General features: G+C 45.0%; 1 protein-coding gene across 6 annotated transcripts in view; it reads right to left on the bottom strand.

Moving 5' to 3' along the window:
- Nucleotides 1-15,946, bottom strand: part of large1 (LARGE xylosyl- and glucuronyltransferase 1) — a 491,278-nt gene that overhangs the window by 328,067 nt on the left and 147,265 nt on the right. For all 6 annotated transcript variants that reach the window (XM_043708946.1, XM_043708952.1, XM_043708949.1 and 3 more), the window contains one exon: nucleotides 5,567-5,753. In XM_043708946.1, the coding sequence (XP_043564881.1) occupies nucleotides 5,567-5,672 (106 nt within the window). In that variant the 5' untranslated portion in view covers nucleotides 5,673-5,753. The remainder of the gene's footprint in view (nucleotides 1-5,566; nucleotides 5,754-15,946) is intronic.

Raw genomic sequence — 15,946 nt, 5'->3', positions numbered from 1 at the left:
TGTCTCCTCCTGGCTCTTCTGAGCTCTCTCTTTAGGTCTTTCCTGGCTACCTTGTAACCCTCAAGCACCCTAACTGAGCCTTCACACCTCATCCTAACATAAGCCTTCTTCTTCCTCTTGACCAGAGATTCCAGTTCCTTCATAAACCACGGCTCCCGCGCTCTACAGCTTCCCCCCTGCCTGACAGGTACATACCTATCTAGGACATTCAGGAGCTTTTCCTTGAATAAACTCCACATTTCTAATGTGCCCATCCCCTGCAGTTCCCTTCCCCATCCTATGCTTCCTAAATCTTGCCTAATCGCATCGTAATTGCCTATCCCCCAGCTTTAACTCTTGCCCAGTGGTATACACCTATCCCTTTCTATCACTAAAGAATTGTGATTGCTATCACCAAAATGCTCACCTACTTCCAAGTCTAACACCTGGCCGGGCTCATTACCCTGTACCAAATCTAATGGCCTCGCCCCTTGTTGGCCTGTCTACATACTGTGTCAGGAAGCCCTCCTGCATACACTGGACAAAAACTGACCCATTTATAGTACTTGTACTAAAGTGATCCCAGTCAATATTTGGAAAGTTGAAGTCCCCCATAACAACTACCCTGTCTCTCACTCCTACTGAGAATCACCTTTGCTATCCTTTCCTCTACATCTCTGGAACTATTCGGAGGCCTATAGAAAGCTCCCAACAGGGTGACCTCTCCTTTCCTGTTTCTAACCTCAGCCCATAATATCTCAGTTGACAAGTCCCCAAACATCCTTTCTGCAACTGTAATACTATCCTTGACCAACAATGCCACACCTCCCCCTCTTTTACCATCTTCTCTGTTCTAACCATATCTCCGAAATGGCCACAACATCGAAGTTCCAGGTACCAACCCATGCTGCAACTTCACCCACCTTATTCCAGATGCTCCTGGCGTTGAAGTAGAGACATACTTCAAACCAACTACTTACTTGCCGGTGCCATCTTGCATCCCTGAAACTTGATTTCGGACCTCCCTACTCTCAACCTTTTCGATACTCGAACTACAATTTTGGTTCCCATTTCCCTGCTGGATTAGTTTAAACCCACCCCAATAACCTTAGCGAATTTCCCCCCCAGCATATTGGTACCCCTCTCGTTCAGATGAAGACCACGGTGGCACAGTGGTTAGCACTGTTGCCTCATAACGCCAGAGACCCGGGTTCAATTCCCGTCTCAGGCGACTGACTGTGTGGAGTTTGCACGTTCTCCCCGTGTCTGCGTGGGTTTCCTCCGGGTGCTCCGGTTTCCTCCCACATTCCAAAGATGTGCAGGGTCAGGTGAATTGGCCATACTAAATTGCCCGTAGTGTTGGGAAGGGGTAAATGTAGGGGTATGGGTGTGTTCGCTTCGGCGGGTCGGTGTGGACTTGTTGGGCCGAAGGGCCTGTTTCCCTTCCTGTTTGTAGAGGTCCCACCTACCCCAGAAAGAGCCCCAATAATCCAAGAATCCAAAACCCTCCCTCCTGCACCATCCCTGTAGCCACGTGTTCAACTACTCTCTCTCCCTATTCCTTGCCTCACTAGCACGTGGCACGGACAACAAACCAGAGACAACAACTCTGGTCGTCCTAGCTCTGAGCTTCCATCCTAGCTCTCTGAATTTCTGTCTTAAATCCCTATCTCTCTTCCTAACTATGTCATTATTGCCTATGTGGACCACGACTGGGGGCTGCTCCCCCTCCCCCTTAAGGATCCCAAAAACACGGTCAGAAACACCACGAACCCTGGCACCTGGGAGGTAACACACCAACTGTGAATCTCTCTCGTCCCCACAGAACCTCCTAGCTGTCCCCCTAACTATGGAGTCCCCAATGACTACTGCTCTGCTCTTCTTCCCCTTTCCTTTCTGAGCAGCAGGGACAGACTCTGTGCCAGAGCCCTGCGCCCCACTGCTTTCCCCGGTAAGTCATTCCCCCCCTCCCCCCAAACAGTATCCAAAATGGTATACTTATTGTTGAGGGGAATGGCCACAGGAGTTCCCTGCACTTCCTGCCAGCTCCCTTTCCGTCCCGTGACTGTAACCCATCTGCCTTTTCCTTGTATCTGAGGTGTGACTACCTCCCTGTAACTCCTCTCAATAACCCCCTCTGCCTCCCGAATGATCCGGAGTTCATCCAGCTCCAGCTCCAGTTCCCTAACGCGGTTTTTGAGGAGCTGGAGTTGGGTGCACTTTCCGCAGATGTGGTGACCCTTCCCTCCCACATTCTGCAGGACGAACATCCCATTCCCACTATTCTAAATTCCCAAAGACACTGTTGAAAAATAAGGAATAAAAAATAAACTCATTACCTTACCAATCTGGCACACAGAACCTTTTTGTTTGGTTAGAGGAGGAGGATGGGTGGGAGACACTACCCGAGTAGTGTTTCGGGTAACGCAACCACACAAATATATGACTTCCCAGAAGTTCTTGGCTCCTCCCTCAGCAAATGGAGGCCCGACTCCCGAGGTAAGTCCCTTTTAATGTGGGAAAATTCCCCCTTCCCAGCAGCCCTTGCTTCACCACTCCTTCTCTCCTCGCCGCTCTGGCAAAATGGAGCCTCTCTGGCAAAATGGATGGAATGCCAAGCCTCGAGAAATTCCCGTGTGTGTCTCTGTTTAGCCTGTCCCAGGGTGGATGTGCTGTTCCAGTCAAAGTGGTGTCCTTCTTTGTCTGTATGTAAGAATACTAGTGATGGTATACACCTATCCCTTTCTATCACTAAAGAATTGTGTGTGTCTCTGTTTAGCCTGTCCCAGGGTGGATGTGCTGTTCCAGTCAAAGTGGTGTCCTTCTTTGTCTGTATGTAAGAATACTAGTGAGAGTGGATCATGTCTTTTGGTGGCTAGTTGGTGTTTATGTATCCTGGTGGCAAGTTTTCTGCCTGTCTGTCTGATATGTCCTGAAGAAGAGCTTATGCCCGAAACATTGATTCTCCTTCTCCTTTGATGCTGCCTGACCTGCTGCGCTTTTCCAGCAACACATTTTTAAGCTCTGATCCCCAGCATCTGCAGTCCTCACTTTCTCCCTGATCGAACTAGTGTTTGTTACAGTTCTTGTGTGGTATTTTGTAAATGACATTTGTTCTGCTGGTTGTTTGTATATGTTTATGTTCCTTTATGTTCATCAGCTCTGTTTAGGTGTGGTAGGTTCGTGGGCTACCATGGTGCCGAAGGAAGTCATTTCAGAGATGTCGTTGATGTATGGCAATGTGGCTCGCGTTTCTGGGCACGTTGTCTGCTTGTTTGGGTATGTTGTTGAGAAATCATCGGACTGTGTGTTTATTGGGTACCCATTCTTTTTGAATATGCTGAATAGATATTTTTCTTCAGCTGTTCATGGCTCCTGGGTGCTGCAGTGTGTTGTGGCTCTTTGAAATACTGTCCTGATGCAGCTCTGTTTGTGGGTGTTGGGATGATTGCTTCTGCAGTAAGTGTGTGGTCTGTGTGTGTTGTTTTCCTGTAGATACTGGTCTAAAGTTCTCCATTAACTGTTCATTCTACTGTGACATCCAGGAATGGGAGTCTGTTGTCATTCTCTTCCTCTTTTGTAAATTTTATGCCAGTCAGGATATTGTTAATGTTGTCACATTGCCATACATCAAAGACATCTCTGAAATGACATCCAGACCACTCAGGCCCTTCGGCATCATGGTAGCCCACAAACCCACCAACACACTAAAACAGCAGCTAAAGAACCTAAAACACCCTATACAAACAACCAGCAAAACAAATGTCATTTACAAAACACCATTCAAGAACTGTAACAAACACTACATCGGACAGACAGGCAGAAAACTAGCCACCAGGATACATGGACACCAATTAAACACCAAAAGACACGACCCACTCTCACTAGTATCCTTACATACAGATGAAGAAGGACAACAATCCATCCTGGGACAGGCCAAACAAGAGACATGCACGGGAATTCCTAGAGACCTGGCATGCTAACCGGAACTCCATCAATAAACACATCGATTTAGGCCCCATCTACCATCCTCTGAGAAAAAGAACAGGAAGTTATATCCTTAAGAGATCAAGACACATACGTAGAAAGTGAGACATAAAACCAACGCTTTACCGGAGGTTCACTGATGATGTTACCTAGTATGGTGACAAAACATCTGAAAACTAACCTTCCAGCTCAGCGAGCAAACCTTACAACCTGTATAGATAAGGGGAATGGCAGGTGTCTTTTCCTAGTGTGGGGGAGCTCAAAGCTAGGGGGCACATTTTTAAGGTGAGAGGAGAAAGATTTTAAAAAGCCACAAGGGGCAATTTGATTTTTATACAAAGAGTGGTTCACATGTGAAATGAATTGCCAGAAGGAAGTGGTGGATGCGGGTGCGATTACAACCTTTAAAAGACATTTGGATAGCTTCACAAATGGGAAAGATTTGGAGGGATATGGGTCAAGCGCAGATAGGTGGGACTAGCTTTGTTTCAGAATCTGACTGGTGTGGACTGGTCCAATCAAAGGGTCTGTCTCTGTGCTGTTTGACTATGAATGGAAGTACAGTGGAACTTTTTGCAATTGTTAAGAAACTTAATAAGGCTGTATACAGTCTATGCCATCTCTTTCTTGCAAGCCAACCCTATAGTTGAGGTCTCAAACAAACAGCCTTACATCCTGGACTTTAGCGTTGCAGCAATTGATGCATTTCCAGTTTGCATCCAGAGCACTCTCCCTGCATGTAATATTGATTGTTCCAGGCACCATTTAGCATTCTTTGAAAAAAATAATCAACGCACAGTCAAACTCTTAAATCAATAATTTATCCATAGTGCTCACGTTTGGAGGGTGACGCACCAAATGCAACTCATTACATAAGCATGAGGCAAAACACGCTGCAGTGATTGAACAATACTGCATAGGTTAACAGAAATTAGCGGTTTCACATCCACCTGGTTAACACACGAGCAAACTAACAAAGATTAATAAACTGTGCCGACACATTTCACTCAGTCCAACGTTGCCTCGTGGTGAAACATTCTGGATGTCTGAGTGCGGTCTACCTTGCCATCTGAATTGCAAGCTCAGTGCAGCTGTACAGAACTGTACCCAAAGTAGAGTCCCCTCCCATCCAAAACACCACAGAAACTCATTGGACATGTTCCTGAAGGATAAAGTGCATGGTGCTAATTGCACCACCCTCACTCCTGCCACTGAGCTCCCCATCTTCAGAAGCACTGCCTTCCTGTACACCAAACAGAACAGAATCCATTTGCCACAATTAATGATTCTTCAGCATTTCACTCCTATTTCGAAGCAAATCAAAAAGGGAATAACTTTTTAAACGTCCTAGGAACCTTTCAGTCTACTTACTCATTCCTGGAGCATTCAGCTGTTCCATATTGAACCAATAGCTTCTTAGATTCCATTCCTGCATCCAAACCCATTGACATTTCCTCATATGAGGAACATCCCAAAAAGAATCCAACATCCAATCACTCACCAATCACCCTGGCGTGGTTTGCTGTACACTTATTTGAGGTAAGAAAGGGATGGACCAAGAGATAGGGAAACAACTGTAAGAAATGGATGTGTCACTTGCCTTTAAACGTCCCCGAGAAGAGGTAAATCCAGGTAAACGCTGGCACGAAGAGAACGGTCAGGGTGGCTGCGAGGAACTTCCTGCGCCCTCTGCAGATTCCCAGCATCCTGGGGAATGTCGGGAGTCAGGTCGTGGCTCTCTTCCTAGGTGGGTAACATCAGATCCTCAGCAAGGTGCATGTTAGTCCCTGAAACGGAAACAACACAGTCACTCAGTAACTTGCACAGCTCAGCACGTGGGCCCCACAGTCACTCTTAAGGCAGCAGCCCTCGGTAAGACCATCTGTCAACTTCGTTAACACGCTGAACCCGGTGGTATAAAGATGTGAACGTACATGCGAACATTTAAAGTCGGAGCAGGAATAGGCCCTTCAGCCATTCAAGCTCACTGCAACACAGCCCATTCTCGAACGCAGTCTTGGGTCTAGGTGGCTACTCCCAGTCAATGCCTGAATCACTGTCCTCAATGCCTGTTCTAGATCAATTTCCTTAAACATACATTTGAACTCAGTGCTTGCCCATTGATGTTCTAGGTCGGTGCCCGATTCATGTTCCAAGTTTGCCTCTGCTCCTTAATAACTGCAAAGGGCGCTGTGATTGGGCAGGGGACTGGAATTAGTAACGGAGACCAAAATCTCTTGACATTTTTTTTTTCCCTGAGCCAAAACTTGAGATCCCTGAGGATTGAATTATGACGGCTCTTTTACGCCTTTATATACAAAATGCTGCTACAATTCACGCAGGCACAAGATAACAAAACCTATCCACATTTCTTTTCTCGATACAATGGCACACTTTCATTTCAAAGCGATGCATTCAAGTAATCCCTTCTGTAAAGATGGAGAATGTGTGCTCTTTTAGAAACATAGTCTTTCAGAAGTACTGCAATCTTCCAGCACCTGCTTTGTTACAAAACACTGCTTTTATACCATTGAGCAAACAATTCACTTATCAAGATTGTGCTTGATGCTGCATAGAAATGAAATATTGCACCACTTGTCAATTATCGGAGGGTAACTGCACTGACATTAGTGAAGACAAAATAGACCCCAGAAATGGGCACTGTCTGATGAAAGGAATTTACTCTGGATTGAAGACTATCTACCTCAGTGAGCCTTAATTCCAATCTCAAAACAAAAAGAGTTCTCTGCCGTACAATAACAATATACAACAATAAACTGCACTGATTTAGCGCCCTTCGCAGCAATGGTGCAATGCACTGTCTGGCACTGGGCCAGTTAAGGAGATTTTCAGGTGCATGTTGCATGTTTTAATGAGTGTCGCAAAGGAATAAAGAGATTGAGAGAGGAATGTCGGTTTATAAGGAGACCTCCAGAGCTGTTAAGGAATCTTTAATAACACGTAAGCAAAAGGAATACCATTACTTAAAAGAGAATGATGGAAAATGAGATTTATAGCCTCCAACGTGTGGCCTTGGTGGTTGTCAAAACAATTTGACCAAGGTATGTAATGGAGGACCAAAGAGGAAATCTCACTTTTCTGAGTGGTTTTACCTGTAAGATCACCAAAGTAATTAGAAGATCCCAACGGTGGATCAAAGTTGAAGGCCCACATTTGAAAAGAATCTGCTGATTTCAGGTAATCAATCAGTACAAGCTCAGAATGTTTTGAACTGTACAAAATAGTCTGAATGTTTAATATGTTGCTGGCACCACAATGATCGCAATTGGCTGGTGGTAGTTGGTCATGTAGGTGCCTACACTGTCCTTGCTGAGGCGAGATAAAATGCTGCACTCTGAATTCCTCCAGTTGCCAAGCAACTATTTGAGTGGGGTGACCACAATGTCCTCACCGGACTAAAAGGGTCAGCGATTCCCCCATCGCCTCTGTGTATCTCACCTGGTCATTTGACAGGCTGAGTCCCTGAATCATGATAGCTAGGTCTGAAGCCCTATGAGACTTCATTGATCTAAAACCTTAATTCTGTTGCCCTCTCCGTTGGGAATGCCTGAGCTACTGGGTGGTAGGGCTCTGTGCCTACTGTGGCATGACAAGGTCATGGGTCAGTAACTGGGCTAAAGATTTAGGGATATGGTTTGGTTGGATTAATGTTCCTTAGAAGATGCAACAATCCCCGTCCCAACAGCTCGCAATCCATTATCCATAAACAGCCCATGAAAAGGCTTTTCTCCCAATGCATCCCTTCACTCTCTAAGCGATAATTTTAAAATTGTCATCACTGTCTCCGCAGCTAGAGAGTTTTTGTACTCACCACATAGAAACCCGTCACATAATTTTATCAAAAAGCCATTTGACCTCTTTGGAGGAGACTTCTCTCCTCCAGTACTGACAGCTGGGCTGATCAGACCAGTTACCTCACCACAGCATGAGCATCATAACTCATTGAGGGTTTCAGCACCGTATCATCTCGCACTCAGCTATGATGCCCTCCATAGCTGAGGATGCGTCAAATCCTCACTGCCGTCCAGTCACATTGCCAAGACTGGGAATGGGAAAAGCTGGAGGAAAATACATCCCAGAAAAAAGCAGCCAATGGAGGAGAGGAAACTGTAGAATAATCTGAACCATTTGTGAGTTCTGAAAATTTTCAACTCGCAAAACTGTTATCGCATTTGGGAAGAATTCCAGAGCATCTGGTCTCTTGCTACTGTTCCATCTGTGTATAATTGTAAAGTATGCAATTGTTCCCATGCCATCTACAGTGCAGTACATAAAATTGTTGGAACGCTTTCAGTCCAGCATTAACTGTACACTTGGAGTGAAAGCGCAAGACAAGGAACTGTGAACCAAACAATTATCTCCTGTACTTGCCCTCTGACACAAAGGGTTCAATGAAGGTTTACTGTCACGTTATAGACAGGGTGGTTAAAACGGCATTTAGCACACTTGCCTTCATTGCTCAGATCTTTGAGTATAGGAGTTGGGATGTCACATTGAGGTTATACAGGATACTGGTGAGATCTTTTCTGGTGTACCATGCCCTACATGTAGGGAGGATAGAGGGTTCAGGCGAGATTAACCAGGATGTTGCTGGGAAGGGAGGGTTTGAGTTATGGCAGAGGTGAGATATGCCTGGACTTTGTTTTGACTAGAGTCTGGGAGACTGACAGGCGACTTTATAGATGTTCATAAAGTCATGAGGGATATGGATAAGGTGAATGACAGATGCCTTTTCCCTAGGCTGGGGATTTCAAGACTGGTGAGCATATTATTAAGATGAGAGGAGGGCAATTTAAAAAAGACATAAGGGCTTTTTCCTTTTTAAACACAGAGTAGTTCATGTGTGGAATAAACTTCCAGAGGGAGTGGTGGATGCAGGTACAGTTACCATGTTTAAAAGACATTTGGATAAGTACGAGAATCAGAAACCTTTGCAGGGATTTGGGCCAAGTGCAGGCAGCTGGGACTAGTTTAGTTTGGGATTGCGTTAGCCATGGACTGGTTGGACCGAAGGTCCTGTTCCCATGCTGTGTGACTCGACTGAAGTGACCAGGTAACCTTTTGCAACCATTTTATTATGTAAGAGTTGGGGTGTCCGATGCTGTTTTATTATAAAATAAGACAGTACAGATATTCAGACTCAGAATGCCTTGCCCTGTGCACAAGGAAATGTCAGGTTTCCACAGCCAGTGCAGAGGGTGCGCTGATGTGAAGCAGGATTCAGTACCACTTGCTGCTCAGACAGACATTGTTGGGAGGGAGTGGTGTGCGCTGATGGCATTTATACTCAAAAGGTACCACCTCCTTCTGAACAGCTCAAAGCTCAGACGGTTCCACTTTCCTTTTCTGCAGATGGTTAATCCTGGGCAGGCAGAACAGTGAAAAATAACTTGGATGATACTGCAGTTCATAGGGTTAATTTACAAAGAGTTAGCATGCATTCCCATGAGTGTAACTGACTGCCAATCACTCGTTACATGTCTGTTCCTCTTTCTCTCGCCTCTATCCCTCAAACTCTGGTCTCACCTAGAAGGGCTTTTTTCACAATTATACCATCTATATCATCTGTACTGCTCTAACAACAAGCTCTGTAATGGGCTGTTTGCCTGGAGTCCTTCTCACTTCCGACTTGTAAATCCCATTCTGTGTGAACCAACTGCATCAGGAGAATGAGCTGAAACCCACCGTGCTGACACTCTTCACATGCCTTCATTTCACTCACTCCAAGGGCTCAATCTTTCTGAAGAAAACTCCTCCCCCCTCTACCCTGCTTGAAGCTGAAGTACACAAGGAGTGTGCTTAGGTGTATGAGCAACGTTGGAGCAGGCCTGCGGGACCAGTGTTGGGTAATGTTGGCAAGGACATGTCTCCACTGTCTCGGTGACGGAACGTGTTGGTTGTTCCACCAAGATCGAGGACTGATCAGTTTCTTCTGCAGAACTCTCTGGTCTTTCCTCCCCTACCAGGAACAACCGAGCTCAGGACTCCAGAGCCAAAGCCAGATTAATTTTGTTCTTTCCACATTACATTCCAATTGAAGGCAGCGACAATTCTGCGAAACACAAATTGCTTGGTCCCCAAATGCTGGATCCCAAACTGAGGAGGAGGATCGAGATGAGAGATAATGACAAATGCTGCTCAAACAGCAAGGTGGCAGTCTCGTGAAGGGGTGAACATCTAAAATGCTGTTCAAACCATCTGGGTCAGTTTGAATACACTCTCTCCCTTAAACATCAACTAAACTTCAAAATAATACCTCGATGAAATGTTACTCTGAACTCCATGACAGTAGAGATCACACTTACATTTCTCCAGTCTGTGATGTGGAGCAGCTGGTGTTGGACTGGGGTGGACAAAGTTAAAAATCAAAGAACACCAGGTTATAGTCCAATAGGTTTATTTTGGAACCACTAGCTTTCAGAGTGCTGCTCCTTCATCAAGTAGCTAGTGGGGCAGATACATGGGACACAGACTTTATAATAAAAGATGAAAATGTCATACTGCTGATGCAATGCATTGAACGAACCTAGCTTGCTGTTATGCCTTTAATCACACAATCTGTCGACAGTCAGTCCATGTGGCATTTTATAAATTCGTATTTTAGAAATAGAACCAGTCTGACTCAAGATTGGGATACACAGAGACGCTAACCTCACACCTTTAATGCAGTGTCTGAGCGGAGATGTCACCTTTGTTTTTATAAAAACAATCTTGGGAATGTGACTTGAAAGAATTGGGATTTACATATTAAGCACTCAAAACCTGCACCTCCATTCTAAGTGATTAAAGACTTAGCAGCAATCTCAGTTTGTTCAATACATCGCATCAGTTGCCTGACACTTTGATCTTTTACTATAAATTTTGTGTCCTCTGATCTTGTCCTGCTAGCTACCTGACGAAGGAGCAGCGCTCTGAGAGCTTTTCTCCAATTGACAGCCCCCCGCTCCCCCTGACTTCACAGCTCAGGAAGCGAAGCAGAGTGATGATTGAGTAGGAGACAGAGGGGTGGGGGAAGAGGGGGAGAGGGAAGCAAAGTCAAATCAATCATGTTAGCTTTACCGTGTTTAGTTCGGAGTACTGAAGGAGATATGAAAGCTTTAAAGACTTGGCACTAGCTGTATTTATGACAATACTTTGCATTCTAAATGTGCCCAATCACAATTCCACAGAACAGCTCAATTCCCTCTTTTGGGCACCTTCCAAAATTGAGCTCATAGCAAATGAGGGCTGATTTCTTTCCGAGTACCAGAACAGTTCCGCATGACACCAAAGGAGCAATTCTCAGCAAACTGACTAAGATGTGGGCAGTGCCTCAATGTAAAGTCCAGACACACAAGCCCACTTTAGAGAAGACCAACTGCTTTCATTCATTTGTGAAAATCACTTAAATACCACTGGAAACTAAATGTGTATTATTCATATAGTGACAATACTTAAACTGGCTTTGTAGCTTGATTGCTGACAATGAACAGTGTTGGAAGTGGGACGATACTGGAGATTTAAGAGGTGTATTTTACCCTGTTCTTTTCTTAAATGAAGAAAGGTTGAGATTAGAGGCATTGATTGGTCTACGTTAAAACCCAAAAACTAAACAGTAGATGAGGCCTTGTTTTTTTTTCCCTGAGGTTGGAACAATAGAAGCAGCATGAAGGGGTGGGGTCAAGCTTCCACAGAACCAGCAATTTAGTTTGAATTTTTCTAGTAGCAGTTGCTGTGGTGTTGAAACTGAGTTTGGAAGCTACAGTACATCGCTCCCCGCTGCTCTGGAGGTTTCTCGATGTTTTTCCTCCTGGACTGGAGAATTGCCTGTGAAATGATCTATTTTACTAAATTTGCCTTTTGCCAAGTGTGCATTTATGGGAGGCTACTATATTGGAACAGTTAATTAGTATTAGTTAATATGTATATTATTTTGTTCAGAATTTTGATAGAGTTATAGTTAAGACAATTTTTTGATTATTATTTTGTCTGTATTCTGACTATAGTGTAAAAATAAAGTGTGTTTTGCTCAGAGTCGAGTCGCTTGACCAATCGAATTGGAACTGGAATGCAGCGCCTTGAAAATAAGAAGTTAGGGTCTGGACTATCTTCTGAAAATATTCTGGAGGGGGTTGGAACTGGTCCACATCTGAAGCGCACTGTAGCTCACACGATGATGCACTCACCCCTGGGCTAAAGGCTCAGAGGTTCAAGTCATTCTGACTAGAGCAGATAATCTGCGCTGACATTTGAATGGTGTACAGCAAAATATAGCATGGTATTTTCTTCCACACGGACAGCTCAGGTAGATGGAGAAAGTGTACACGATGTTACTCAATAAAAGGCCATCTCCAATGGCTGAGGCAGTGATCTCCCTCTGCTAATACTGTCGACACAAATCAACTGATTGGGTTTTGTTTGCCACCTGTAGGATTTCTGTGCACAAACTGGGTGCCACACTTGTCTCCATAACAGCAACTTTGCACATGATTTGTTGACTGTAGAACTTTCTGATTAGTTTATTCATGAGATGTGGGTGCCTCTGATTTGGCCAGCACTTATTGCTCACCATCTTGACAAGGTGATGATGGGCTGTTTTCTAGAACCACTGCCGTCCCTGGGCTGCAGATAGACGCACAGTGCCTTGAGGGAGCGAATTCCAGGATTTGGACCCAGTGACAATGAAGGAACATCAACACATTGCCAAGTCAGGATGGTGAGTGACTTGGAGAGGAACATGCAGTTGATGGTGTTCCGTGTATATGTTGCCTTCATCCTTCTAATAGGAAGTGATTGTGGGTTTGGAAGGTGCTGTCTGAGGATCTTTGGTGGATTTCTGCAGCTCACCTTGTAGATAGTAGACACTGCTGGTATCGAGTGTTGATACCATTATCAAATAAATGTTGGCCAATTTGGAAGCAGTATAGAGAACGTTCACACATAGTCAACCACAAGCAAAAATTCAAATTAGTGTTGCAACATGGAGACGAGATGACAGTTGAACGTTTTGGAGTTGGAATCATAAAATGACAGTTCTGCACCAAAGGGTGAAATCTTTGAATAGACAAAAAGAAAGGGACCACAACAGATAAGGGGTGTATAAAAGATAAAAAATGGCTAAATATTGTGTGTAGGGGAATCTGATGCAAAAAGATGTGGAGCGTAGCTAAGTACAATGATCCAAGTGAAGGGAGTCTTCAATATACACAGGCAAACGATGGCCCAAACATTATGTCATCGGAAATAATGAATGCTTTGAAATTGACCAGTATAGGAACAACTCTGAATATAGGTAAAAATACAACAATTCATGTGAACACCCTTTGAAGAAACAGAATTAGAAGTGATGTCAGAAAATTATGTATATCAGAAGAGAAAGCAGAATTAACATTTCAGGTCCAGTCCTGAAGGGTCATCAGACTCAAAATGTTAACTCTGCTTTCTCTTCTGCCAGACCTGCTGAGTTTGCCCAACTATTTCAGTTTCGGTTTCTGATTCCCAGCATCCACAGTTCTGTCTTGTTTGAAATACCAAAAGATACACCCTAAGTGATTGAGACACTCACCAATTGTTAAGATATTCAAGAAAACTAAAGCCATTGAGTGTAATCACGTTACGAATATAAACTTAATGAGTCATCTGATTAAACAGTGATATCGAAGCTCATACCAAAAACATATCAACACATTTGAAATAGAAGGTAGTGAATGCAGTCGAAACTAAGAGTTGGTTACAAACAACAGCAGGATTATTTAAGTGAAGAACAATACCTGGATAGAAACAAGAATGTTTTGTTTAACGTGAACCATTGGCTATGTGCAGGGTTTTCTCATGGCCTGTGTGATGTGGACAATGGTGACGTATTTTGGAGAACTGAGTGACAAATTCAGCGAATCCTCTCTCAACATGACAAGCAATAGGCTGCAATTTTCAACTACCTTCGGGATTTCGATACAGAACCCCCCGCCAGTGAGCAGGGAGAGGCCTATTAATGGGGATTATTGCTCATTATCACCCTCATTATTACATGAACATGCCTCAGTAACTGGCTCTCTCCTATTCTACCACCCACAGGGTGGAAGCTAGATAACAAGAAAGTCAAGGAAGTCAAACCAGGTAACCTGGCAACTCCAGTTCACCATGTGCTCCTCCAGACCGCCATCTTGGAAACTGGGCACCTGCTCCTCAGGGCAATGGCTGCATGCACACCGCATCTACAGGTGCTGGCATCTGTCACATGCCACTGGACAACTGTGCATCTCATGGCTTACATTCACAGTCATACAGCACGGAAACAGACTCTTCGGTCCAACCAGTCCATGCTGACCATAATCCAAATTAAATCCCACCTGCCTGCGCTTGGCCCATATCTCTCTCAACATTTCTTATTCATGTACTCATCCAAATGTCTTTTAAACATTGTAACCATACATGCATCCACCACTTCCTCTGGAAGTTCATCCCACACACGAAAAAGAAATTGCCCCTCATGTCTTTATTAAATCTTTCTCCCGCGTCTTAAAAGTATGCCCCCAAGTCTTGAAATCTCCCACCCTAGGGAAAAGACACCAGCCATTCACCTTATCTATATCCCCTATGATTTTATGAACCTCTAAGAGGTCATCTCTCAATCTCCTAAGATCCAGTGGAAAAGCAGTCCCAGCCTATCCAGCCTCTCCTTATACCCATCAAACCCTCCACTCCTGGCAACATCCTGATAAATCTCTTCACTTAATCTCTGAGCACACTCATACTGCTGTCTCACGCCACCTCTGCCTTGCCTGTTAGCATTCAGCAAGCCCCACGGTACTTCTGTCTGACCTTGCATTAGTGCAGATATAAAGCCAGGCGGCTGGCATCAGGAAATGGGGGCTTGGGCATGGCAGTGTGCAGTGTCAATCCCATACTTACAACATGTGCTGCCAGCACACGTGGCAACCCTCTGTACTCTACTTCCACTGGACGTAGTGCAGTGGCAAGTGTCCCTATCTCTGAGCCAGAAGGCCGAGGTTCAAGTCCCACCTGCTCCAGACATGCGTCATAACTTTTTTTTTAAAGAACAGGTTGGTGAAAAATATCCTCAAGCAGAACTAAAGACATCTGCTCACATCAGGGAGCAGTGGAGTCAGGGGGTTCATGTTATATTGATTCACCTGGCTAATAAACGGTGACTTCAGCCCATCCGGTCCACACTGACCCTCAGAAGTGCAACCGCCCCCCCTCCCCATCCCTGTAACCTTGCATTTCCCATGGCTAACCCACTTAGCCTGCACATTCCTGAACACTGTAGACAATTTAGCATGGCCAATCCAGTAAGGCTGTACATCTTTGAACTCTGGGAGGAAACCAGAGCATCCACAGGAAACCCACGCAGACACTGGGAGAATGTCTGTGTGGAGTTTGCACAGTCACCCAAGGCAGGAATCGAACCACGGCGCTGTGAGGCAGTAGTGCCAACCCCTACGCCACAGTGCTGCCCTAGTTGAACCAGTATTTTTTGGGGCCAATTTTCCTACGATGTTGGAACAGTGCTCCCTGATTTCCCTGCTGAATGACCCGGTTCCAATTTGACCAAAGTTTCTGTGTGAAATGTCAGTCAGCGAGTTTTAAACTCACTGGGCAGCACTGTGGCACAGTGCTTAGCATTGCTAATTCACAACGCCAGAGACCCGGGTTCAATTCCCACCTTTGGCGACTGTGTAGAGTTTGCACATCCTCCCCGTGTCTGCGTGGGTTTCCTCCGGGTGCTCCGGTTTCCTCCCACAATCCATAAATGTGCAGGTGAGGTGAATTGGCCATGCTAAATTGCCTGTAGTGTTAGGTGCACGGGTAAACATAGGGGGAATGGGTCTGGGTGGGTGCACTTTGGCAGGTCGGTGTGGACTGGTTGGGCCAAAGGGCCTGATTCCGCACTGTAAGTAATCTAATCTAATCTAAACTAAACACTAATCCAGGGGATGAGCAAGACACTCCAGGTGAG

This window comes from Chiloscyllium plagiosum, chromosome 19 (assembly GCF_004010195.1).
Source record: "Chiloscyllium plagiosum isolate BGI_BamShark_2017 chromosome 19, ASM401019v2, whole genome shotgun sequence".
In the NCBI taxonomy this organism is placed as follows: Eukaryota; Metazoa; Chordata; class Chondrichthyes; order Orectolobiformes; family Hemiscylliidae; genus Chiloscyllium; species Chiloscyllium plagiosum.
Note: the sequence above shows the minus strand (reverse complement) of the source record. Positions and strands in the feature narration are given on the sequence as shown.